We start from the raw sequence: 25,955 nt of genomic DNA, 5'->3' as shown, positions 1-25,955 counted from the left end.
CTCATATATTTTTGCACTCGCTCTCTCCTCTTTTCACTTCTATTTCTCTTCACAATTTCATGGCGAGTGGCAGTGCTGTGCTGTTCTGGTTAATCGACATCGAAAATATTGAGCGCGGGAAGTGATATTACCATAGTTTTGCATCCAATTTGTCATTGCAAAAAGCAGATCCAAGTAAAATATATTTTTTTATTGCATATGTGTTATAAATTATTTGTGTTAAACAGCAACAAAAACTAAGATAAAAACAAACTATACGATTTGTTGCAAGGCGCAAGCCACGGGGTAGCAGCTCTGTTTGTGCGTGTATGTGTGGTACAGTTGGGTAGAAAAACATTGCTGGCCTGGCAGCGCCGCACAAATTTATGAGTTCCACAGCAAATGTAAAGGCAAGCAAAGCGAGCAACAGAACTTTACAAAACAAAACAAAGTGGCATTATGTTATTGCTGGCTGCTATCACGTAGATCAAGCTAAATAATTAAACTGCAAATAAATGCAAATGAAAATGAATGGCGTTGCCAATTTGCTGATATTATTCACAAACAGGGACGTCTTGTCGAACGCAATCGAACGTAGTGCAGTGAAAGTGTGCGAAACGGAAATCACAAAGTCGTTTATGAAAAGACAGAATCGAAAAATGTAAAACCATTTAAATGTAAGTGCGATACGAAAGGAAAATGCAGACACACATAATGAAATCATTAAATTGAATATTAAAATGAAACTTATATGCACCACAAACTAAACATACGTACATAGTTATATATTAATATTAGATATATATATGCGTATGTACATACAACTGGCGCGCAAAAATCAGCGTAGTTGCTAATAGAGCACCAAAAATGACCAAAATGGGCGCCAGAGTTGTCGCGCAATTAGAATAGTGAGGAGCACGTGACGTGTGATTTCAACACGAAATAAGCACGAGAAGCTAAAACACAAACAAAAATAGTAAATATATTTATTATATACAAAATCAATTTTGGCTACACTTTCATGTATCTTGATATAAATACATTTATATTATTAAAGCTTGAAAAGAAATAATAGAAAAATGTACATATGTGTGCATACATGATGATTTTGAATTTGAATGCATTCACGCAGCAATTAGACGCTCATCTCTAATTAACACAGCCCGTGTTGCCACTACGCTATATTTTAGGTTTTGTTTTGTTTTTTATTTTTGTATTTGCGATTACAAGTAGTTTACACCATTCTTAATCAATTGCAGTGACTACTGAAAGATGCGAGCTGGAAAAAAAACGGAAGCTGAGATAGGAAAGACTCGACCGTGCATTGTATACATAAAAAATCTAAAGGAATCTGAAGCCACCGAAATAATCAACGCGGCAACATCCAGTAAACCAACAAAAAAAGGGCGCATCGCCGCAGCTAAACAACCGACCAGGCGAACACATATAGAAAACGAGTTGGAGCAGGAACGAGATAAACCGCGAGCGACGCGCACATCTCGACGGGCCACGACCATTGCAAACGTCGAGCTGTTGCCGAAGAACAAACAGACCGCCGTTGTGGGCGCAACTCCAATTGCTACACGCACTCGCAACGCCAAAGGCGAACCAACGACCGTACCAAGGGCAGCTGCGAAGACAACAACAAAACAGCAGGTCAAGGCGGTGGCAACACCATTGAGCAAGCGGCGCAACACAGCGCTAATATTACCCGTGGCCGGGACGTGCACACCGCTTAGCAAGCGGCGCGACACGACGACCCGAGATATCGTTAGTGAACCAAACAAAACAAAAATGTACAAACAGTCGAAAATTGCCGCAACGGCAGTGGCAACGCCGCCGCCAACGATTGCGGCTAGCCGCTCGCGTCGCTCCATCAAGCCGAATCCGAAATACGCCAGCGATGACATGGTAACGCCAAAGTATGTGGCTGCCCTGGCCAGCGAGAGTACCAACAAACGGTCGGTTAAACACCTATTCGCCAATGACGATGACGAGGATGAGGATATGCACGATCTGATTGAGGAAGATAACGATGATGAGCTGGCCGATGCGGCATTTAATCCACAGCTGCACAAGTCCGATGACGATGATGACATCAGTGAGCAGGACTTTGAGCTGCAATTGCGACGCGAGAAGGTGCCACCAAAGCGCGGACGTGGACGTCCACCGAAATCAGCCAGTGCAGCAACAGCCTCTAGCAATACCCCATCCCAAGCCGGACGGGGATCCACCCAAACCGGCCGCGGCGGTGTCACGCATTTGCAGCAGCTGCGTCGCACAATCGCGCCCAATTTGGCGCGATCCCACATGAAAGTGATGGCAACTCCAACGGTGGGCAACAAACGCAAGCTAGAGGATGCCAATGATACGCCCATAGCACGCAAACGTATGGCCACTGAAGCTGGCGGCGTTGCCCGCTCGGCGCCAGCTATCAATGGCAGCACTTCTGTGACCAAAGCGTCTGCCATTAGTCTGGCCAGCAATCAGGCCAAGCCAAAGGTCGTCGTGGGCAGCAGCAGCAGCAGTAGTAACAACAACAACAGCAGTGGCAGTGGCAGTGGCCTGCGTATGGTGCAAGCAACGGCAGCCAAACCACGGCCAGCATCCAACTTTAAGCTGAGCACGGCCACAGCGACAACACGGAACGCTGGCGGTGCTGCAGTGCCGCGTACGGGTATTGTAGGCCGTCCGCCCAGCTCGACAAATGCACTCAAAGTGCAAAAGGCGGCAACGGCCGTGAGTGCAGCGGCAGCATCTATGAAATCAACAGAAAATGACGATGTGCCCACGTTCACAATCGTTAACATTGATGACATTATAAATCAGGACGATGTGCTTATTACGCGCTCCTCCAACAGCAATAGCGGCGGCAAAAAATTGTTGACCGCAGCGCGCAACAACAACAACAGCTCGCGCACAAATCAATCCACGTCCTCCCCCACAGTAGCAATCGGCAGCAGCAGGAACAGCAGCAGCACGCCAGGCAATAATTTAACCGCAAGCTCAACCAACAAGCGGCTCAAAGCAGCAGCATCAACAACAGGAACAGGAACAGGAACAGCAACAACAACTGCATCAGCAGGAACGACCACCAACAAGCACACGTTGGCGCTCAATCATAACAAACAGACGTCGCTGGTCGTCTCTGTGGGTCAAACGAAACCGCGACCGCGCATCCTGAATGCCGAAATGGGTAAAAAGACGCAGCCAATGATGAAGCCGCTGATGAGCATGGGCAAGGAGCTCTGCCCCATGACCGATGGCGGTGATACCGAGGATGAGGATATATCCAATGAGCTGGCTGAGGATGACATGCACGCATCACCACCTCCAGCAACAACCAATCAGGCGCGCGTGGTGCGACGTGTGCAGACTGCTAAATGGTTGCCCTATCGACGCCATGTGCTATCGACGACAACGTCGGTGAATGCCAGCAATAATCAAAGACATCATCAGCAGCAGCAGCAACAACAACTGGCGAGTGGCCCAGATCGTAAGCTCACCAAGCTGCTGGGCGAGAGCAGCGACGATGATGTGTTTAAGAAGCCGGCAAGTCCGTCTACATCAACGCCATCACAGCGTCGGTACAAGGAGAATGCAACGGATGAGGAGGCAGCCACGGCAGCAGCTGAACCCGAAACGGAGGCCAAACAGCCGAAATACTTTCCACCCGAGACAACCACATACTGTCAGGAGGATGGACGCCTTGTCAAGAAGATCACATGCTATGAGACCTGGCATGTGATTAGCACGCCCAAAGAGCCATCGAGCAAGACCCGCCAGCAACGCACCTGCCTCGAATTGCCGCTGGTCAAGCTGGCAAACGTTGCCGCACGCATCAAGGTGCCCTCCACCAAATGGACGAGCAAGGTGACCCTCTATAAGCTGTCGCCGTCGCTTATGCAACGCCAGACAATGACCATATTTACTGGTGATCTAAAAACCTATAATATACCCGAAGAGGAGCGCCACAAATATCAGCCATCATGCGTGCTCTTCCGGCGCTCCGTGCTCGATCGCAGCAAATGCCGTGTGCCCTTCGATCGTGCCATTATCTTTAAAAACAAATGCTTTTATGCCAACATTGAGGGCAAGCACGTCAATTTGCTGGGCGCACCCGAAGTGGTTAACTCTGTAAAGGATGTCGAGATACTAATAGATATTGTAGACTCGCTGGCCCTATCCAGCGATCTCGTTGAAATGGTCACGTCCAAGTAGTAAGCATCAGCTTGGCTGGCTGGGTATGTAGGGATGTAAGGATCATGGGTACATACTCTTAATAAGTATGTATACAAAGTAGGGCACTTGAGCGAATTGCTTACATACCTACACACACACACACAAACACACACAGACACACGCATGCATATATATATATTATATGTATATTTTTTGGATTACCTATAATCTATTTTTTTTTTATTCGATTTAAATTAGTTGTAATAGTTACTTTAGCGTAATAGTTATTTTAGCTGTTCGTTATATCTACATTAATGTAATAAAAACAAAACAAAAACTAAAAGATTTAAAGGTAAACTTCACTATACCCAATCATGGGTCCAAATCCCGCAACTTTATATACTAAATTATGGCTATTGCAAATTGTTTACAAACTGGATTGGATGTGTGGAAGAAGAAAAAAACGTCGCATGCCGCTCGGAGGAAGACTTTTGATGTGAAATCTATAATTTTAAAATAATTTTACATTATATACATATATATGTAGGCATAAAGAGAGTTTTGAAAAACAAAAATATCACTTTTTAATTTGCAAACGAAAATAATGTTTAGTTGATTTATACAATAAATAACGTGCACCCGAATGGCAGGTGTAATAATAATAATAATAATAATATAAATAAAAATAATATATTAATTTTATTTCTATGTAAAGCGAAGAAAACTGTAATCAATACAAATATTTAATTTTATTTCTATGTAAAGCAATGAAAGGTGTAATCAATAAAATGATTTAATTTTATTATTATGTAAATCGATGTACATGAGTTCTTTTTAAATTCATTAATAAAATAGATTGCATTTGAGAGTTATTTGAATATCAGTTATTAGTAAATACTAACATTTGTTTGTTTATATTGCTTGTGTTAATTTCTTAATTAAAAAAAAATATATATAAAATATGCAATGTTCGTTAAATTGTTTGTCATTTCAAACGAATCATTTAATTCATTTTGCTTTGCGCGCAAGAAAAAAAATGGAAAACTTGAAGGCTGAAAAAGATTTGATCTATAAAAAGAGTTTTTGTTTTGGGACATTTGCTAATCATTTAAGTAAATTCTCGGCTACCTTTGGTAACCTTTGTAATTATCTTAAATTAAAATCGACTAAATTGGGCCAGTGTGTCCACTCTTAGAACATATCAAAAATTCAATTGGTTTCCATTCGATCTTAAAATAAATCATTACGCTCACAGGCACACAAATACTGTCAATTGATGCAAATATATGCCACTACAAATATTTAGCTAACAAATAATATGTACACACTGAACATTGATACAGCCAATCGATAACAATTTATGATTGAGAAACGAATTGAATCGAATCGGATATACAAAATTGATGGTGTTTTCTTCAAACTAGATATTTTGTTATATAATAAAAACGATTGCAAAACACACATTTTGCTTGTGCATCATTTTTTTCCATTTAAATGCTTATCAACAAATTTGCTCCGATAACTATCGCACAAGTGTTATTTGTCTATTGTGTTTGGCAAGCGTGGCAGCATCCCTGGTTCGATACGTGTATCGATATCAGTCTAGCGCTGTCAATTATTTACCTATATATATATATTTTGTCTCCCCAAAATTATAAATTTAAACGCCCAAAGAGAATTGTACACAATATTGCAAAGTGTACGAACAAAAAGAAAACGCATACAAATGCCTGAAAAGCATTGATGAGCTGCAATTAAAGCAGTGGAACGCCATATACAAATGAAGGAGGCGGAGAGCTGCTGCGGCTCCATTGACAACCCAACCCAAAAAGCATAAGCGAGAGGAGTACATACATGTAAAAAGTAAAAAGGAAAGAAAAAATACACCGAAAATTTGTGTGTGTAACGAAAAAGTGTAGACTATAAATATATAACTATAGTTGAGAATACGTATACAATAGAACAATTCGATACAATTTCTAACGAATTTAATTAATCAACAATGGATACAGAGAGACCAAATAGCCAAGAGACAAAAGTCATTTATCATATTGACGATGAGAGCACACCGTATTTGGTTAAAATACTGATACCCTCCGCTCAGGTCACACTCAAAGACTTTAAAATGGTGCTCAATAAACAGAACAACAATTACAAATACTTCTTCAAGTCAATGGACGCCGACTTTGGTGTGGTAAAAGAGGAAATCGCCGACGATGCCACAATACTGCCTTGCTTCAATGGACGCGTCGTCTCCTGGCTGGTCTCGGCCGATGGCACCAATCAGTCTGATAATTGCTCCGAGTTGCCGCCCAGCGAATGCGAAATGCGTGTGCGTAGTCATTTGGCACTGCAGCAACAACAACAGCAGCAGCAACAACATCAGCAACATCAGCAGCAGCAGCAGCAACAACACCAACAACAACAGCAGCAGCAGCAACAACAACAGCTACAGCAACAACATAAGCTGGGACCCTTGCAAATGCTGCAACCGCCGCCACTCACATATCAATCGGCCTCGGTGCTGTCGAGCGATCTGGACTCGACGAGCCTCTTTGGCACCGAATCGGAGCTAACACTGGACCGGGATATGACCGACTATAGCAGCGTGCAACGGCTGCAGGTGCGTAAGAAGCCGCAACGTCGCAAAAAGCGTGCGCCCAGCATGTCGCGCACATCCTCATACAGCTCCATAACGGACTCAACAATGTCGCTGAACATTATAACCGTTTCGATTAATATGGAGGCAGTTAATTTTCTGGGCATATCGATTGTCGGTCAGTCGAATCGCGGCGGCGATGGCGGCATTTATGTGGGCAGCATCATGAAGGGCGGCGCTGTCGCCTTGGATGGACGCATCGAGCCGGGTGACATGATATTGCAGGTGAACGATGTTAATTTTGAGAATATGACCAATGACGAGGCGGTGCGTGTATTGCGTGAGGTGGTCCAGAAGCCGGGACCCATCAAATTGGTGGTGGCCAAATGTTGGGATCCAAATCCGAAGGGTTATTTTACCATACCACGCACGGAGCCGGTGCGACCGATTGATCCTGGCGCATGGGTGGCGCACACACAGGCGCTGACATCGCACGACAGTATTATGGCAGACATACCGGAGCCAATTAAGGAGCGGCTCGATCAAAACAATCTCGAGGAGATTGTTAAGGCCATGACAAAGCCGGACAGCGGCCTCGAGATACGCGATCGCATGTGGCTAAAGATAACCATACCAAATGCGTTCATTGGCGCCGATGCGGTCAATTGGGTGCTGGAGAACGTTGAGGATGTCCAGGATCGGCGCGAGGCACGTCGCATTGTGTCCGCAATGCTGCGCAACAATTACATTAAGCACACGGTCAACAAGCTGACCTTCTCCGAGCAGTGCTACTATGTGGTGAACGAGGAGCGCAATCCCAACATGCGTGCCCAGTTGCATCCGCTGGCGCATGCACTGAGCCATGCTGATACGGAGAGCATTACCAGCGATATTGGACCGCTGCCAAATCCGCCGATCTATATGCCATACTCGGCCACGTACAATCCAAGTCACGGCTATCAGCCGATACAGTACGGCATTGCCGAGCGTCACATCTCGTCCGGTTCGAGCAGCTCCGATGTGCTCACCAGCAAGGATATATCCGCATCGCAAAGCGACATCACCTCTGTCATACATCAGACCAATCAGCTGACCATTGCTGCGCATGGCTCCAACAAATCGTCGGGCTCATCGAATCGTGGCGGCGGCGGCGGAGGAGGCGGTGGCGGTGGCAATACCAACGATCAGGACGTATCCGTATTTAATTACGTATTGTAGAAATTTTTTGCAATGAAATTGTGTGTTTATTATTAATTAATTAATTAATATAATTATTCTTTTTATACATATACGAGTATACAACAAACAAAAGAAAAATACAAACAATATAACATGTATATTTATAAGTTGATCATGCCGATAATTATGCAGATGGATGTAATGGACAAAGTGTCTACTAAAATTAGCTCGAATTGCGTTTGTGGCGTTTGTGTGCTCTGTGACCAGCTCACACGGCCCGCAAGCTCGACGAGAACGTTGCATGATGGATGAATGTAAGCCAGTTAAAATGAGTATAAGAATGAGAATGATAATTTTGAATAAAGTTCTAAGAATTTAGTAATCAAAAAATAAAATATATAACAAATATTTTGTTGTCAATGTTTCTGTGCAATAATATGTTATATGCAGGCATAATTAAATCCAGGCAAATATAGGCATAAGTCCAGCTATACATAAGCTTCATATATCCTCAGATTTAACTAGAGATGGGCACGAACTGGACTATTACTCGGAGAATTCGTGCTTAAGATTTCGAGGTCTCGTCTGGATTTGAGTCGAAAAATAAACTTAAAACTTACTTAAAAGATCATATTGTTCGTATAGCTGAGGCTTGCCTGGACCCGCACGGAAGTCTCCTCACCTAAACAATGTTGTATATATCATATCAATGTGCCATATATCATATCAGACTCATAGTCGGGTTCTAAAGATAGCGCATAACGAAGCTTTTCAGCACGACTAACTAAATTTATGACATTTTTCTCATGCCGACATGCTATATCTCATGCTATCTGGTTGGCTCCCTAATTAATCAATGAATCAATGCGTTTTATTTGCTTTTTGGAATTTTATAAATTTATTTAAATTAATTGTTAATTATATCTCATTTGATTTGGTAAATTGATTTTTCCCAAAGTCGTGCTTAAGCGGCTTACACGGACACGCACGAAATTTCTTTTGCGCTCTCGTGTCACAAAATAAAATAAAATTTACTAAAATAATTTCCCCAATCAGCAGCATTTATTGAGTGCTACGGCTCATACATTTTAAACTTAAACAAATAATTGAAAATAAAATTCATTATAGCTGGTTATCTTTAAAATATATAAGTAAAAAGTTAATTCTCTAAGCATATGATTAATTGCTCTTTGACTTTATCACTAAACGAGCGTTGAAAAAATTGTTGTTGCCAACGAAACTTCACGATAAAAGGCCAACAAGCTGACTAACTCAATTAATATTGATTGTATTGATTTTAAATTGTCCGCCGCTCTGATGCTTTGCAACACTGGCCAAGCTGGATCAATCGATAAATTGCAAATTATCGAATCGCCTGATGCATATGGCACAGGGTAAGAAGAGGAAGATAAGCTTGCAACGCAAAACAGAAAAACATGGCAGCTGAGGTGGAGACGGCCACAGCATCTGATAAATTTTCGGCCAATGCTGAGGAATTGGAAAGCTACTATTTAATGCTTGAAGCTGGCAATATACCAGAACTTCAATGGCAATTTCCTGGACGTCGAGCGCCCTCTCCAGACGCCAGCGTGGGCGGCAGCAACAAGGAACTAGAAGCTGCTACCGAAACTGTGGAGCAAGAGTAAGGCTATATGCACATATACTATATGTACTAGCGCGCATTCGACTCTTCTTTTCTACCCCTTGCAGGCCACAAAAGGCAAACGATTTTGATTTCAGCGACGAAGTTGCACCCACTCAAATGCGCGTACGAAGCCAAACGTCGACGCCGAAGTCGGCCAAGAAAAAGACCGCAAATTTTGCCGGCGTTATGGAGACGCTGAAAAAGAAAAAAACCGAGGGCTCCTAGCAGACAAGTGCTCTTCTTCTTCAAAGACCAGCATATTTGTAGATATGTATGTATATATGTATATATATATATATATATATATATACGAAAAAACCAAAAACAATTACAATGAACAGTAGTATGTGTAAATTAATAGAATGTTGTAGAATTTCTCACTAGTTATAAGGCATTCGTAAATATTTATCAACGAATTATTATTGTTGTGCATATAATGTATGCATTTTATAATTAAGTACTTTAATAAATCTAGTAATCCATTCATATTTTCCTCTTATACACTTGATGTTCAAAACATAAATGTGACAAATTCATATGATTTTGTAGTATAAACTTATCAGTGTATTTTAAGTTCTATTTATATATATTCAAAAAGAAATCGTATCATCAAACAGGCGTTAACTATAAGAAAAGAAATATCATAACTATTCATCATGTGAATTATAATCGTAAATTCCGAAATGTATGGATCTCTCATGTATTGTATAGACTTAGCTGGAATGTTTGTTATTGCCGTCTCTTTTCTTTGACTATCTCTTTCGCTTTTATGTGAACTGTACAAACAAAATCATTGCAGTCGTAAAAATTGCCATCAATATTTTCGATCTAAATATTAAAACAGCGATCATGTTTATTTTACTTTATTTTCTTCTATGTGTATGAAACAGAACATTTTATATTGCCAAAGGAATATTTGTGTATGTCTATGAAAGCATGGTTATGTGTGTGTATATATAAATATGTGTATGCAAACATTAAGATACATTAATGTTTATATCAAATAGTATATTGTCACAAGAATGTACATAAGTATGTATGCATGTATATACACATGTATGTGTATGTAAGTATGTGTACACAAATGTCAATGTATGTGTATAATGTATAATTAATGGCGAATGCAAAGTTAAGTTACCAATACTTCTTAAATTCCAAAGTTATGCATTAAATAGTACCCTTCTATTCGATTCTCAAGAATTCATATAGGCCCGGTTTGCATTCGAGTTTTTATTTTTGTCAATTATATATGTATATGTATGTATGTATATACCTATTCTTGTATATATGTTAATGTGTATCTAAATATATATAGTATGACGGATGTATATATGTACGCATGTGTGGATACATGTTTATGCATATATATGCGCATATATATTGATATATACCATGTTCTGCATACTCATTGATCTTTTCTCAAGGAGAGAGTCCGCGTCATGGAGAGGGATGGTTGCAGCCTGATCCATATTGTTTCTATTTATGGCTGGCAGTCAGCATGCATGTATACACATATTTTAACTGCTTCTAATTCTGGTGCTTAAATGAAAGAAAAACAAAAAAAACTTTTTTTGAGTTTTCCTCAATTTCTCAAGTCAAAAGTTTGTATAATCAACCTGAACAGCTGATTTGCAAGCCACTTAACTTTAAAATACTTTTTATAATGTTATACCAAACTGTCAAAGAGGGAAGGTTTCCCCAAAGCAGAAATATTCTATATTACCAAGTTTTGTGCCCAATCTTATTTACATAAATCGACCTATGCAATCCATGCATCCCTCTCTCTCTCTCTTTCTCATTTCATGCATATGTCACTTTCTTTCCTGATCTTACTCTTATTTACGCTCTACTTTTCTTCTTTCAGGGATGAGTACACATAAAAGTCAGTCTCTCTTCTACTAATAGATGGCGATCAAGTAATCGTGCGGGTGTATGTGAATATTTTGGTAAGTACATATTTACATATATATGTGTATATTTACATATATATGCACATATTTACATATATATGTAAAAATGTTTACCCTGACTGACTGACTGCCTATTGGATGAAAGAATGATGTGCATAATTTGAAGATACAAACTTTGCCCAGGCAGAGCCGGGCTTTACCCGCTTGTTAACCCGTATAAGCATGAGTACAACAAGAAGCGTATTCAATTTGTTTATCAATTCGTTTTTATTGATTTAAAATGGCGTATATATAAAGTATGATTGACCCGCATTAAAATGTTGTCAATTTGATTTTTTTACATATTATACAGATACATTATCTATATGTGCACATATATTTGAGTACATTTTACATAAAATACGTTTTATTTATTCGCTTGATTAGGATTGAACATATATAAGTGGTCGATGTGCTACGCATGGGCAATATGCATCATGCATTCACTTTTGTACATTATTAATAATATCAAGCTAAGCAAATGTTTAACAATGTTGTCTAAAAATTTTAACAAACTAAAATGAGAATTTCAAAGACAATTTGAATGCTACTCGGACGTAGCAGAAAGGAAAATTTTAAGAACTTCAATTAGGTAGAGGTTCAGTTAAAGAGCAGAGATAAAAATAAAGAACAGTATGTATGTATTAATATATATAAATATATATGTATAAATATATATATATAGCTTAGTTTCAACCGAAACTGTGTTGTTGTAAAGCACATGCGTCCAACGTTTTAAAAACGTGTGTTTTTTTGTGTGAGTGTGTGAGTGTGTATGTGTGTATATATGAGTGTGTAAGTAGTTAAGATAAAAATAATAACAACTTAAAATGATAAAACAGTAACAATGCAATTTTAATGCTGCTGTCATCTATAACCGCCAAGAAGAATTTTAAAACGATTTTCCCACTTGGGATTCTTCCTTTTGTGTTTAGGTGATCGTTAATCCCTTATACATGTCCTCTAACGATGTGCCCCTATTCAGTGGTTGTTGCTGCTGCAACTGCTGTTGCTGCTGCTGCTGCTGTTGTTGCTGTTGTTGCAACTGCTGCTGACTGCCCGTTGCAGATCCAACATTGTCGCCAATTTCGCTTGTTATGATTTGTATAATTTGTTGAAATGTTGGTCGAGATTTGGGAGTTTCATGCCAACAGGGAAGCATCAGCTCGTTGTACACAAAGTCCGAACATAGCTCCGGCTTTGGTAATCTGTAATTAAAAATGTGAAAAATGTGGTCGCAAGTGTTTGACAGGCATTCCGGAATTGACATACCGTTTTCCTTGGCGTAGGCGATTGAGAAACTGATCCTGTGTTAAATCTTGCCCAGGCACCAGATTTGGTATTTCGCCACGTGAAAACATTTCAAAGAGCGTTACGCCATAGCTCCAGACATCTGAATACGATGAGAACTTAAGAGTCTCAATGGCCTCGGGCGAATACCTGCAATATTCAAGCATTAAGATAAATGCTAATTCGATAGTGCCAACAATTTGTATACCCACCATTTAATGGGTATATCACGCTGGCTGATGCCATAGTAGTAGCCATCGGCATTGGCAAACTGGGCCAGGCCAAAATCTGAGATTTTTACACAAGAACGATCGACTAGAATGTTGCGGGCTGCCAGGTCGCGATGTATGAGACCCTTGCCAGATAAATAGTCCATGCCCTGCAGCAAGCAAGAATTGAAAAGTGACGAACATGAAACATCTGAGTAGGCAATGAGATACTTACATGGGCAATGTCCAGGGCAAAGGCCAATAGGCGGGCATTGGTGAGACTTGGCTTGCGTGAACTTAGGTAGACAATAAACGAGCCAAATTCAAAGTACTCCATGATGATGCTTAGCGATTTTTCTGCCCAATACTTGAACTTGACCACATTGGGATGGTCCAGCTTGCGCATGATGTCGATCTCGCGCAGAAAATCATTGGTTACCTGCACGGTTTTCAGTTTCTTAATGGCCACCTGCTCTTTGGGGCGATCCTTATCATGATATTCGAGTTCACCCCTATATACGGTGCCATAATGACCCTGGCCAATCTTGTGCTTCTCACGGTATATAACCTTGCAGTCGTACAACTGCATCACCAGCGGCAAGTCATGTGAATTTGCAAAGAATTCACTGCTCAGGCCGACGGCGCCATTGCACATAGTCATGCTGTCCGAGTCCGGCGAATGGTGTTGGCCATTTGGCAGGCCATGGCCATTAAAAGATGCGTGCGCTTCGCTGCTGAAGTCATTCTCATCGTCGTTGCAGTGCATATGGTCATCCGAGTACTCGACTGAGGGTCAAACATAGACAAAACATGTTTATAAAACGACATAGTTGGATTATCTTCGGCACGCCGGAGATTTGATTTAATTTCCCTTTTGCAGGTATGCAAGAATGAAGCAGTTTGTTAAAAATATCGTTGAAGGCAGAATCTTTTGCCATATAAGAGCCTGTTATTTCACCAATCTCTATACTAACTAATAACTAATAAATTCCGAGTTTGGTCCAGTTATCTTAATCGAGAAAGAAGTGCTATCTTCGGCACGCCGTAGATTTAATACCCTTGCACACGCAACCATTTCACAATGCTCATGCTCATGCTCATGCTAGGAAAATAGTTATTGCCAAGTTTGGTCAAAATATCTTCAAAAACAAAATAGTTTTCCATACAACTTTACTTTCGACCGATCGTTCCTATGGCAGCTATATGATAAAGTGGTCCGATGTTGATAGAATTTTGCTGATATATGGGGAGCATAGTAAAACTAACAAGTAAGAGGTCATAGTCGGGGGCTCCCGACTAGGGAATACCCTGAACCCTCTTATTCCAACACCAAACTAATTTAAAACAAGTAAGAGGTTCTAGTCGGGAGCTCCCGACTAGAGGATACCCTGAACCCTCTTCTTCCAACATCAAATGCATATATATATATTCTATTTTAGAAGCTATATGTCAAGTTTGGTGACTCTAGCTCTTATTATTTACCAAAATTGCTAAAAAAAAAAAAAAAGCAGGATATCGATATCGATTTTTATCGATTGCTTGGAAACGGAGTAAGTTATCGATTATCGGAAACAAACTCGATCTGCGCGGGAGCTAGGAGCATCTACAGACGGGCAGACGGACGGACGGACAGACGGACAGACAGACAGACGGACATGGCTAGATCGACTCGGCTATTGATGCTGATCAAGAATATATACACTTTATGGGGTCGGAGATGCTTCCTTCTGCCTGTTACATACATTTGCATTTTGCACAATTACAATATACCCTTATACCCATTTTTAATGGAAGAAATTCTTAAAGTTTCGCTAGCAGTCCCATCCAATTTCGCAGTTACATATAACTTTGGTTTTTTCTTAGCCGATATTTATGACATTTTTTACAGTATATCTTATTGTACCATAGAATATTTGTGTATTCTCAACAGGTCAATTGCATATAATTTGTGGCTTAAATTGGTTGGCAATAAAAGTTGGTTTTTTACCTTGATTTATAGCTCTGGGGTGGTAGCGGGGGGGTGGCGATAGGTATAAAATGAAAGATACTTGACGTATATATAATATTCTAGAAGTAACATATCATGTTTGGTGACTCTTGCTCTTATTATTTACCCAATTTGCTCGAAAAATAGGATGTCGATATCGATTTTTATCGATTGCTGATCAAGAATATATATACTTTATGGGGTCGGAGATGCTTCCTTCTGTCTGTTACATACATTTGCATTTTGCACAAATACAATATACCCTTTTTACTCATGTTTAATGGGTTCAGGGTATAATAAACTAATAATTGTAAGAAAATATCTTTGGAAATATTGATGCCAATTGAAAAATTACATATTTGCTCTTAACTTGGCTGCCAGCACATAGTTTGCTTGTTCCCAACTTGACTTGACTATATATAGTTCGTAATTTTATATGATTGCGCATTCTGACGGACATGTCTATATCGATTGAAGATTCCTATATGATATGTATAATATCGAGACAAAGATTGTCAAAATATTGAGAAAACATAATAGATAACAATTCAGTAGGCATATTCGTAGTGTCGTAGTTTATATAACATGGCAGATATATAACTGATTTCTATAATGGCCCTACTATACAATTTTTATCAGTTTGTAAGTGAAGGGTCCAGCTTTGCTGTCTTCCGTCTACTCGGGGCTTCGAGCTCAAAGTGCTGACACTTGGCTCATTATGTTAATCAATCCACTCAATGATATACTAATTAGATTGTTAAAAGCACCAATTAAATTGGGATTTGGTAGATAGCCTGATAAACAGAAACCGATTGTTTCTCCAAGGCTTATAAGATTTTGCTCATTTACTTTTTGTTCGCGCGAATCCCAACGCAATGTCCTGCATGCCACCTACCGCTTGCGAAGTACAAAAATATCTACTTGCTAAATAGTATAGAATAGAAGACATTCTACGAGAAGGACAAGACTCTGAGCAGAGTACTCTGTAATGCTTCTTATAATCACCACAGAAGGGTTCATGCAAGGCATAGTAAGTCAAACAAAATGGAAACGACAAAGGTGTTGGTACATAAATTAATCTTGCTAGTCAACACAGAAGAGTCGATTTTACCATTAATTAGTTTTTGAATAAATATTACACCAAGCATGGCTGTACGATTAATTAAGGAAGGAGGATTAATCATCAGTATGACGTTAACCGTACACGAGGAACCCAATTAAAACCACGAGGGGCAAACAACAAGAATTGTTTATGTAAGGATTCAATTCTGTCTTGATAGATATGATGGCCATGAGACATACTCAAGTATAGGTACAACCTGTAAAGATGTATAAAGTTTGTCTTCAAACTCCTTCGACCATCGCTTAATGAAACCCAAAAATGGCACCTAGAGTCAACAAGGATGTAAGAAACCAATTGGGGAGGGCTTCTATAAGAAGTCATTACTTTACATTTGGAGAAATTTAAATTTAAGAGCTTGGCTAGACACCAAGCCTGAAACGCATCAATGTCGGCTTGTAAAAGATAACATGATGCCATATCTTTTGTCCAATGCATAATATTACATCATCAGCATATATTAATACTCGAGAGTGATACAGTTTAGAGGGAATGTCATTAATGAAGAGAATAAAGAGAAGCGGGCCAAGATGACCACCTTATGAAACACCGGAAGTCTCCAGAATACGTTTACAAAACGTATTTCTGAAAAGAACCTTTTGTGTTCTGCTACGCAAATACTGTGAAATCTAGTTCAAGAGATTGACTGCGAAGCCGAGAAGGCATAATTTATGAAGCAGCAAGGAGTGGTTGACAGAGTCGAAAGCCCTACTAATATCATAATAGATGACGTCAGTCTGCACTCTTTCTTAAACCCATCAATTAAAAGCAAAGTAAACTCAAGAAGATTAGTCGATGTAGATCTGCGCTTCACGAACCCATGCTGGGAAGTTGAAATAATAGAGCTACATAAATCTTGAGATGTGATTCTCTCAAAAGCTTTCCTTTCCTATGGAGGAGGATAATATATGATTATTTCCAAATGGTCGGAAAAGATGAAGTGCTTACGGACAATTCGAAAAGTTTAAAAACAGGTTTACATAATGCTGCAGCACAGTTGAGGAGGAGGTAGTTTGGAAAAAGTTTGCAAAACATTTTGGCATTTGAAAACTTAACCGAAGAAGGCAAAATAGATGTCTTACGTTTAGAATTGGCAATGTTAAACAAGTAAAAGACTCTAGTCGGGAGCTCCCGATACCCTGAACCCTCTTCTTGCAACACCAAATGCAGCTCGGGCTACGCGCTCGTTTGCTTTAGTGGTAATAAAAATAATTATAAAAAAAGTTCCCTAGGCAGGGTTCGAACTCGCAACTGACCACATTAATTGCTGCCGCCTCTACTTAACAGCCACACCAGCCAGAAACAAAAATACATTCCTCGGAAGGGTTCGAACTCGCAACAGATCGACCGCGCTACTTGTCACCACCTCTACCAAACATTCATAATGAGGAAAAAAAACGAATTAAAATAGCAGCACAGAAAACAATACAATCGCAATTGCAATGCTTTTGATAGACTTCGAAGCAGGCGCTCATGAATGTGTGTGTACATGTACATGAAATTCTTGGAATATCGATATTGAATTATATATCGATTACTTGGAAACGGGGCAAGTTATCGAATATCGGAAACAAATTCGTTCTCCGCGGTCAGTAGGAGGACCTACAACATTTCAAGTGAGATACATACGGACAGACGGGACAGACTTTATAGGGTCGGAGATGCTTCCTTCTGCCTGTTACATACATTTGAACAAAAAAATTATACCCTTTTACCCATTTTTAGTGGGTTCAGGGTATACAAATTGGAGCACATTAAAGTTTGGTTATGATATCCTGAACAGCAAGTCGTTTATCCATAAATTGTTTTATCCACCAATAGTTCTTATAGCAGCTATATGATATGGCGTCCAATATCTCTCATATGTACTATCATCAGTAAGCAGAGGGATCTATGCAAGATTCAATATGAATAGCTTTAAACCAGAGACTCAACAGACAGACAAACATAGCTACATCGGCTCGGCAATCGAACTATTAACACGTGGAGTTGCAGACAGCACAAATTACAAATTCGTATACCCTTGAATCTGAATCGGCACAGGGTATAAAACGAATGCTTTACTTACATGACTCCATTTCCGTTTCAGGCACATCGTAGTTTCGTTGTAAGCGGGTTTTGATGGCATTCAGTCGCGTAAATATGTCGTGATGACTGAAACGCTTATCCGGATCATCGCTCCAGCCATCCATAATTGTATTGTACATTTCAGGTGGGCAGAGGCGTTGGTTGAGCGGCTTCAATATGCCGCCATCAATGGTTCGATTGCGTATGAGATCGCGCTGTTTCAACTGATCCAGCGACAGCTGGCCGCGCGAGAATATCTCATAAATGGTAGTCGCAAATGCCCAGAGCTGTGTGCTAGAATCCTGCTTGGCTCCCTCCAGGTTGTTGTAGTACTTAATCGGTATCCAGGGTGAACTGAAGATCAAAACAATAAGCGATAAATCGGGGCTCGATAATTGACGTATTGTGCAATCGCAACTCACTCGGATTGCTTGTAGGGACGCGGACAGCCGGGATCGCTGATTTTGGCATCGAGCACATACTTCTCGGAGTCGTATTTGGTAACGTACAAATTGGAGCAGCGTATGTAGTTGTGTATTATCTTATTATCCTCCAGATAGTGCATGCCACGCACCAGGCCATGCATCACGTCCAGCAAACAATACATGCTAATGTTTCGATGCATCTGCAGAAATTTATTTAACGGCCCGTATTTCGAGTACTCCATGACCATTGTATATGGCACGGATAGTGTTAGGCCATACAGTTTAATAAACTGCGGCGACTGTATTAGGCTCCAGGTTTGCGCCAGTTTCATGAACTCTTCAAAATTCGCATCGTACTTTAGCATTTTCATTGTGACTGGCACATCCTTGAACGAGCCCTGCTGCATCCAGTCACCGCGCATTGTGTACACCTTGTCATCGTCGCTGTCATTAATCGAGTCTACAAACACGAGGTGTGGGTTAATGATTGTTTAAAATATACGGTTAAAGATAGATTGTATTTGTATTTTTTCCATTTATTACTTTCCACCCATTTTCCGCTAGGGTTCGTGGATTTACCGAAAAAAAAAACAACACAGCACAGCACAGCACATCACAACACAACTCTATTGTATTTAATATAGATCTTATTTGGACACTGAACTTTCATCCATTTTTAGTCATTTATGTGGATTTATCCAAAAACATTGATTATATCGAAAACGTGTTTAAAGCCGTGCGAACTGAATATAAATTTCCCCCATTTTACGCTTACGTCTTATTTCAGAAAAAAATCTTATTTTTTATATGAAAGCTATGTTAAATGAAAATGATCATACAAAAAAACCAACCATTTTCCGCCCATTACCCACCCTAATGAAGGAAACTACTTTTGTACAAAATGAATGATTTGAATAATTGATAGAGATCTTACCTTGGTACCATAGCAGGTCGGTTTTCCGATTGAATATCTGTGGAACCTTATTATTTTTTGTTTTTGTTTTTAAATCCTACCTAATGAAAACTACCCAAAAAAACAACAGTTTTCCGCCCATTTTCCACTTTAATGACGGAAACTTGTTTAATTAAATCCTATTAATAATTTGTGCCACTGAATACAGAGCTTACCTTGCTACCATGCTCTTAAACAAAATCCCACGTAATAACGGAAAAGTGCATGATTTTGGGCTAGCGGATATTGTTCTTACCTCGGTACCATTGTAGGTCAGTTTTAGCATTAAATATCTGAGGATTACGACGCTGCAATTCCGCTTCACTTAATTCCGCTTCAGTCTTTTTGGTTTTTAAATTTTTTGGCAAACAGAGCAGCAACAACGGCGGCTTATCATATTTAGAGGCCGGTATGCGTATACGATCGGGGCTATCGGTGCGTATAAACTGGGCCAGTTCTGATAGCTGATCAAAGATGTGCTCATCGCTCTTGTGTTCCAGCTTCCATTGCTTGTCCTTGCGTATGATCTTGAATGTCTCAGTTTGGCATCGATCATGATCGCTGTTTCTCGCCACACTGCACAGAGCAAAAGATATGTTTGTTAATAATATTACTTGTATAGGCCCTTATAGACCGTCGGGTTCCTATATCTTGGGTGAAGCTTACATTCTTGTATTGATATCAATATAATATGTGTTATACTCCCGATCGCACTGGCGCACAATATAACTGCCGCATTTGTCGCCGTTCTCGTGCAGTTTCATAAATGAGTAGCCACCGCCGATGGGTCCGTGACAATACAAACGCTCCAACTCCTCCAGCGATGGTGTCTTATACGATGGACACAAGTCCTGCATCCATTTCACTGTCAATCTAAGAATTGAACGTAATTAGTTTGTCCGAATAAATTGTTCTATGTTGAAAATCGTACCTTATATAAATGCCCAGATAGGATATAAACGATTTCATCTCGTGTTCCGTTTCAAAGCGCATATGATACCCCTTAGGAAAGCCAACGATTTCCAGACGCACGACCTGTTCGCTCTCCTTATAAAGCGAGAAAATATCTTCGACTACGGCCACAAGACTCCACTGTAAATTATAGAGGGGAGCGACTCATTTGAAGAGGTTGCAAAATAAAATGGACAAGGATAACAAGTAGATCGTGAAAGTTTGCTAATTCATAATACTTAAAAGAAACACTTAGATAATATATGGGCATTTTAACCGGCTGATTTGAATACTCTTGCACTAAAGGTTCGGATCATGGTATATTTAGTTATGTCTATTCTTGAGATAGTGCTATAATTATTGGATACAGCCATTAGAGGCGAATAAGGCACGAATATCTGTTATCACAGTCCGACTTAGTTAGGTAGTTAACTTATGATCCCTTCAATTTGGGGAAATATAAATATTTTGTGTATCCCAGTCACAGTCAGATGAATCCAATGTTAAACATAGCTTAAATCAAGCTGAATTAGCTTTTTAAGTATTGTTATTGTTTTTAATAAAGCTGCTTTCGGCTGACAATTCCTCTAATAACCCAAATTTTAGCTAGAAAATAACTAAATTGGCAAAACCTGTTAGAACTTGTCGCTGATATGCCAAAGAAGGCTAAATCAGCTTAAAATCAACAGCTCCAGTAAATACCTAAAATCGGCGAGAAAATAGCTGAATTGGCAAGAGGATTTTGACTTGTCGCTGTGATGCCAAAAAAAAAATAGCTAAGTCAAACTCTGAAAACTGCCTAATTTATCTAGAATGTAGCTGAAATTTCAACTGCTGTCACTGAGTTGGCAAAAAACAAAATCGCTAAGGCAGTTAAAATCTTTATCAATCTTTATCTTCTCAAACATCAGCCCTATGTAGCTATAAAATAGCTGAATTGGCAAGACAGTGTTTGTCGCTGAGATGCCAAAAAAAGGCTAAATCAGTTTTAACTTCAAACAGGCTGTTGCTTAGAAACTCTGACATTACCCCCATTTAGCTGGAAAATGGCTAAATGGGTAACACAGCTGAGTAGGTGGAATGGCAACAAAAATAGCTGGATTGTCAGAACAGGTCATGTCTTCCGCACTCTTGGCCCCCTAGGATGCAGTCTTGACGTCAGGAAGCCCAAAAACGTTACCTATTTGGACTATTTTTAGCCATGGACTGAGTTTTGCGCAGTGATTACGCCAGAACGCAACGTTTGGCTGTCAATTCGAATCAAATCAGTTGAGCATAATTCCTTTGCCCTTGGCACATATGTACGTAAAAGAAATGAGTCTTTTGATTTAGATTTAGTTCATGCCGTATTGTTTCCGAGAAATGCCCACAAATGTCAATTGCAGCTGTACCCACCTTTAGTGTGGCTTCCGATGTGACGCGCGCCACCTTTAGGCCCGGCTCGGGTGAATCATGATGAAAGAGCCTGACATAGACGGGTATGGAGTTGGCCTGCAGCTGCTGCTGCTGGGAGGCCCTGTGACGACTTGGCTGTGGGGTCTGCTGGCTGCCACGCAGTGTGTGGGTGTCGCTGCCGCTGTCGTTGCGCTGATTACCGGGCCCGGTTATCGTGGTAGAGAGGGTCGTGTTGGAGCCTGTGACTAGCGTTGTGGTCGAGGTGCGCGTTGAGCTGGCGATGCTGCCGTTGCCATGGGGTGGCTCCGTTGTTGACTCATTGGGGAAATATTCAACGGTGGCATTAAACTGTTCGGTTAGATAGGTGGGCGCCAGGTCGCAGATCTGATGCACATAGTGCCACTTAAGGCTGTCCACGTTCGGTCGATTGCTGTTCAGACGTCGAAAGGTGCTGCGTATTTTGGAGCGCACAAAGATGCGGTGGGCGCGCCACAAACTACGCGGCAAATAGCTCTTGTAGGCCTTCTCGACGGCCTGCGCCAGCAGCAGCTGCTCCTCCCTGTCAATTACCATATCCATTACAGCCAGACCCATCACTTTGTCCCTTTGCTCCGGATAGCGTATCTCTGCGATCTGCTCGTGCAGCATATCGTAGCGCATCTGGTGATACAAATACTTGTGGCAGTGCACATCAATCACTGGCAGCTGTCTGTCCAGTTCCGGGACACGGAACCGCATCCGGAAACAGTAGCGCACACTGCTATTGAGCAGTTCGCCGGGCAGCTGCCACTTGTGCTTTACTTTAAGCGTCATCGGTGATGTCTCGGTGCCGTTGCTCTGCTCGCGTATACCGAACAGCAGCACCGCTGTGGGCAGTATATCCATATGGCGGCACATTATGGTGCATATCTCTTCGCAGTGAAGCGACGGCGAGAACTTCTCGTAGTCGCCCCTGCGATAATTGTAGACGTGGATGAGGCCATCGTTGGCAATATTTTGACTGGAGCTGCCGCTCTGCAGCGAAGCTGTTGCCAAGCTGGCGCTGTCCGCCAACGAGGTGCGTCCGCTGCTGCTGTCGTCCATTGCGTAGCGGCTGGTTACGCTACTCCGTGCGCCAAAATATTAAAATTCAATAAATCTGACCGTCTCGCACCCGCCGACGCCTGCAGATCGCAGACGTTAGCTACGCTCTCAAATATATTCACTTTATGCGTTATTTTAATGCTTTGAGCAGGTGCAGCCACAGCACCAAACCAAAACAATCGAACGGAATAATTTTGTTCTTTTCTATGTTTCTTTTTTTTCGCCTATTTTTGGCTTAGGTGGTGCCTTCGTCGGTGCCTCATTAATGTGCCGTGTTTCTATTGCTGTGATAATCAAGCACTAACTTGCACTTCGTTTGAATTTAAACTAACTACGTTGCGCAAAAAATGTAAATACAGCGGAAGGGAAAAAAAATAATATGCAGTATTAGCATTGATTGTTTTTGTCTAGTTATTTTCTTTGAGGCAAATATCGATAACTTGTTGCAGACTGCGCTGCGTGATTTTACAACACTCTCGGTATTTACTGTCAATATTCTGGCAACTCTGTTAGTGTGTCAGTTTTTATATAACCTCAAAACTAAAAATTTCAAGTATCGGGCGAGAAGAAAACAGTTTTTTTTTTTGTGTAATAAATTCACTGAAAACTTGACGAAAAGCGTTAATCATATATACCAGCTATGTCCGACTTCGAGAATCTATCCGGCAATGATAAGGAGCTGCAGGAGTTTCTTATGATTGAAAAACAAAAGGCACAGGTCAATGCACAGGTATACAATACACTTGACAATATCACATTTGTGAATTGCACATTTAATAATAACCACATATCCTTCTCACAGATACACGAGTTCAATGAGATCTGCTGGGAGAAATGCATTGGTAAACCAAGCACTAAACTCGACCATGCCACAGAGACGTGCCTCAGCAATTGTGTGGATCGTTTCATTGATACATCACTGCTGATAACACAGCGTTTCGCTCAGATGCTGCAAAAGCAGAGCTCCGGTGGCATGTAGAGGCCCTCAGAGTAACTTAGGTAGTTAACGTTGTGGAGTGCATATTGGTGTTGGATGTTGCAGACCAAAGACAAACACGAATCTGGACCTTGTATTACCCCTTACCCAGCTGCAATTAACACCATGTTCCATGCTCTTTGCACACGTTAAAAACAAAAAAAAAAAAAACTAAAACAAAAAACTAATTCTAAAATTACCTTGTAAGAAGTTGTTGTGTGTTTGGCTGATAAGCCAAATCCGGACAATGCGGTGCTAAATTTTTATTCTGTCGTGCACCGTGCGTGTTGCTGACGACGTTACTTCGAAATTCTGAAACCAAAAACCTTAAAAGCAAACCAGACAAGATCCAACTACATATACATTGTACTATATTGTTGTTGTTGTTTTCTTTCTTTCTTCTTCAATAGTTGAATGTTTGCTACAAATTAAATGAACAATGAACAACAATGTTAACTAACTACTACGTTTGCCGTTGTCTCGACTCGTTTTGTTCCTTTTTCAGCTGACGGTACAAATCGACCATTTTGGTGCGCTCGCCCTCGAGCATGTTGCGCGTAGCTGCGGGCAAATCCTTGCGTTTGCCCTTGAGTTGAAGTTTCGTTGGCGTACTTGCGGTTTTCTGTTTGCTGGCTGCGGCATTTTGAGGACTCGCAAGTGACGCCGACGCCTCTTTATCCAGCAGAGACTTAAGCAACAGATTCGACTTGCGGCCAGGTCGGGGCACAGTCTCAGTCTTGCTTGCCTTACGCGGCAGCGTCTTTAGCGATGGCGGGCCATGCACAATTTCGCCAAATTTAAATACATCTTGCTTATACTCTGGAAGTGGGCCATCCTGCAAATGAGAACAATGAGCGCGTTTAAGCTTACGATATACTGTTTGATTGGGGTAGCTTACCTCCAGCTCTTTCTCTTCTTCGGCTTCCTTGAAGGCGCGCTTTATAAGCTCTTTGCGCGTCTTGGCATCCATGCCGGGCTTTACTACTTTATTGGGTTTTCTACGTCCATTCTTGAGATTATGGCGCTCTTTTTGCTTCTGCTTTAACAGCTCATCGATCTCGTTTTTGGGGCGCTTCTGCACAGTTATTTCGCCCGTTGTCGGATTGCGTATGACATTGACCCCATATTTGGCCTCATATTGCGCCTCTCTGACGGAAGCGCTAGTTATACGATTAACTCGCCGCAGGTACTCATCATTTGTCTCGTTATCAAACTGTTTAATCTTGGTCGATTTTTGTCCACCAGCTGCAGCTGGTTGTGTCTTTTTTGTTTTTGGCACTTTGGGCTTGTCCTCTTTACCTATGCTACCAATTTTAATCTTTTTGCCCGCTTTGGCGGCATCGGCAATTCTCTTGAACTGTTTAAAATTGTGCGAGGCGCGCTGTTCTTCGTTTTGCGTCGGTGGATTATTTGTCACATTGGCCAGCCTGGGTGGTAAAATGCATTAGCACGAAAACTGAATAAACAATTGTAAATTACATACTTTTTCTCCTTCTGTTCGATTTGCTTAAGTGGATCGCGTATGCCATGATGCTTGCGCACTGGTATTTTCCGTTTTCTCGCCATTATAATAAACGTCTGTTAGCACAAACAACGTCGACTCGTGGTCACGTTTACTCAAAATAGCGGCAACAGCTGATTTTTGTGTTAATATCGTCGATATATATATCGATGAGAAGCGCACTAGTCTAGTGATGTAAGTTCTTAAGAGTATCGAAGCTAACATGTGAAATGGCAGCGGATCATGTTTGCTGTGATCTATTGAGAAATAAAACAATTATTTTCTTTACTTGCAATAGAAGTTGGGTGTTATACATTTTTTAATTGACTCATCAAGACATTCCGTTATAAACCCGTTTGATCAATGTTTTAGGAAACGTTTTTGTTTTCTTTATTTTCAATATCGGAGCAAAACATCGATATTTCATAATTTTATCTATTACTACTCTGGACATAAGTAGGGCCGG

The 25,955-nt window shown here is 40.8% G+C and overlaps 6 protein-coding genes across 9 annotated transcripts; 4 read left to right on the top strand and 2 right to left on the bottom strand.

Moving 5' to 3' along the window:
• The first annotated feature begins 75 nt into the window (after positions 1-75).
• LOC115767079 lies at positions 76-4,963 on the top strand. 3 transcript variants are annotated; one of them, XM_030711224.1, is made up of 2 exons: positions 76-174; positions 1,239-4,963. In XM_030711224.1, exon 2 carries the CDS (start codon positions 1,252-1,254, stop codon positions 4,198-4,200), a length of 2,949 nt encoding a protein of 982 aa, XP_030567084.1. In that variant the 5' UTR covers positions 76-174; positions 1,239-1,251; the 3' UTR covers positions 4,201-4,963. The 3 variants fall into 3 exon arrangements, with proteins under 3 accessions (XP_030567084.1, XP_030567083.1, XP_030567085.1); XM_030711223.1 differs by lacking the exon at positions 76-174 and adding an exon at positions 196-656; XM_030711225.1 differs by lacking the exon at positions 76-174 and adding an exon at positions 1,129-1,169.
• An 820-nt stretch (positions 4,964-5,783) lies between these two features.
• On the top strand, positions 5,784-8,345 carry LOC115767087 (segment polarity protein dishevelled). Its single transcript, XM_030711235.1, has one exon. It carries the CDS (start codon positions 6,164-6,166, stop codon positions 7,976-7,978), a length of 1,815 nt encoding a protein of 604 aa, XP_030567095.1. The 5' UTR covers positions 5,784-6,163; the 3' UTR covers positions 7,979-8,345.
• A 1,004-nt stretch (positions 8,346-9,349) lies between these two features.
• LOC115767029 lies at positions 9,350-11,536 on the top strand. Of its 2 annotated transcripts, XM_030711156.1 has the most exons (3): positions 9,350-9,581; positions 9,650-9,855; positions 11,449-11,536. In XM_030711156.1, exons 1-2 carry the CDS (start codon positions 9,376-9,378, stop codon positions 9,807-9,809), a joined length of 366 nt encoding a protein of 121 aa, XP_030567016.1. In that variant the 5' UTR covers positions 9,350-9,375; the 3' UTR covers positions 9,810-9,855; positions 11,449-11,536. The 2 variants fall into 2 exon arrangements, with proteins under 2 accessions (XP_030567016.1, XP_030567015.1); XM_030711155.1 differs by lacking the exon at positions 11,449-11,536 and having other exon boundaries at positions 9,650-10,813.
• Positions 11,537-11,584: 48 nt separating this feature from the next.
• Positions 11,585-23,398, bottom strand: LOC115767028 (tyrosine-protein kinase hopscotch). Its single transcript, XM_030711154.1, has 10 exons — positions 21,930-23,398; positions 20,515-20,675; positions 20,250-20,456; positions 19,840-20,159; positions 18,629-19,091; positions 18,208-18,560; positions 13,268-13,818; positions 13,036-13,202; positions 12,806-12,973; positions 11,585-12,741 (listed from the first exon to the last, which is right to left on the bottom strand). Exons 1-10 carry the CDS (start codon positions 23,010-23,012, stop codon positions 12,465-12,467), a joined length of 3,750 nt encoding a protein of 1,249 aa, XP_030567014.1. The 5' UTR covers positions 23,013-23,398; the 3' UTR covers positions 11,585-12,464.
• Positions 23,399-23,540: 142 nt separating this feature from the next.
• On the top strand, positions 23,541-24,159 carry LOC115767092 (mitochondrial import inner membrane translocase subunit Tim8). The gene is made up of 2 exons (XM_030711239.1): positions 23,541-23,742; positions 23,815-24,159. The coding sequence occupies exons 1-2, from the start codon at positions 23,653-23,655 to the stop codon at positions 23,989-23,991; spliced, it is 267 nt and encodes an 88-aa protein (XP_030567099.1). The 5' UTR covers positions 23,541-23,652; the 3' UTR covers positions 23,992-24,159.
• An 86-nt stretch (positions 24,160-24,245) lies between these two features.
• Positions 24,246-25,622, bottom strand: LOC115767090. Its single transcript, XM_030711238.1, has 3 exons — positions 25,472-25,622; positions 24,887-25,415; positions 24,246-24,823 (listed from the first exon to the last, which is right to left on the bottom strand). The coding sequence occupies exons 1-3, from the start codon at positions 25,552-25,554 to the stop codon at positions 24,452-24,454; spliced, it is 984 nt and encodes a 327-aa protein (XP_030567098.1). The 5' UTR covers positions 25,555-25,622; the 3' UTR covers positions 24,246-24,451.
• Between the last annotated feature and the right edge of the window lie 333 nt (positions 25,623-25,955).

This window comes from Drosophila novamexicana, unplaced genomic scaffold (genome assembly GCF_003285875.2).
Source record: "Drosophila novamexicana strain 15010-1031.04,08,12 unplaced genomic scaffold, DnovRS2.1 tig00001302-arrow-arrow-pilon, whole genome shotgun sequence".
Classification (NCBI taxonomy): domain Eukaryota; kingdom Metazoa; phylum Arthropoda; class Insecta; order Diptera; family Drosophilidae; genus Drosophila; species Drosophila novamexicana.
This window is presented reverse-complemented; position numbering and strand designations above follow the sequence as displayed.

Bases quoted from the DNA above. Each gene is read 5' to 3' on its own strand.
- LOC115767029 (XM_030711156.1), top strand. From the start codon at position 9,376: ATGGCAGCTGAGGTGGAGACGGCCACAGCATCTGATAAATTTTCGGCC. The intron at 9,582-9,649 runs GTAAGGCTATAT...TACCCCTTGCAG, and splicing joins ACCGAAACTGTGGAGCAAGA to GCCACAAAAGGCAAACGATT.
- LOC115767090 (XM_030711238.1), bottom strand. From the start codon at position 25,554: ATGGCGAGAAAACGGAAAATACCAGTGCGCAAGCATCATGGCATACGC. The intron at 25,416-25,471 runs GTATGTAATTTA...TTTACCACCCAG, and splicing joins ATCGAACAGAAGGAGAAAAA to GCTGGCCAATGTGACAAATA. The intron at 24,824-24,886 runs GTAAGCTACCCC...TCTCATTTGCAG, and splicing joins AAGAAGAGAAAGAGCTGGAG to GATGGCCCACTTCCAGAGTA.
- LOC115767092 (XM_030711239.1), top strand. From the start codon at position 23,653: ATGTCCGACTTCGAGAATCTATCCGGCAATGATAAGGAGCTGCAGGAG. The intron at 23,743-23,814 runs GTATACAATACA...TCCTTCTCACAG, and splicing joins AGGCACAGGTCAATGCACAG to ATACACGAGTTCAATGAGAT.
- LOC115767087 (XM_030711235.1), top strand. From the start codon at position 6,164: ATGGATACAGAGAGACCAAATAGCCAAGAGACAAAAGTCATTTATCAT.
- LOC115767079 (XM_030711224.1), top strand. From the start codon at position 1,252: ATGCGAGCTGGAAAAAAAACGGAAGCTGAGATAGGAAAGACTCGACCG.
- LOC115767028 (XM_030711154.1), bottom strand. From the start codon at position 23,012: ATGGACGACAGCAGCAGCGGACGCACCTCGTTGGCGGACAGCGCCAGC. The intron at 20,457-20,514 runs GTACGATTTTCA...TTCAATTCTTAG, and splicing joins TATCTGGGCATTTATATAAG to ATTGACAGTGAAATGGATGC. The intron at 12,742-12,805 runs GTATGTCAATTC...TTTTAATTACAG, and splicing joins CGCCTACGCCAAGGAAAACG to ATTACCAAAGCCGGAGCTAT.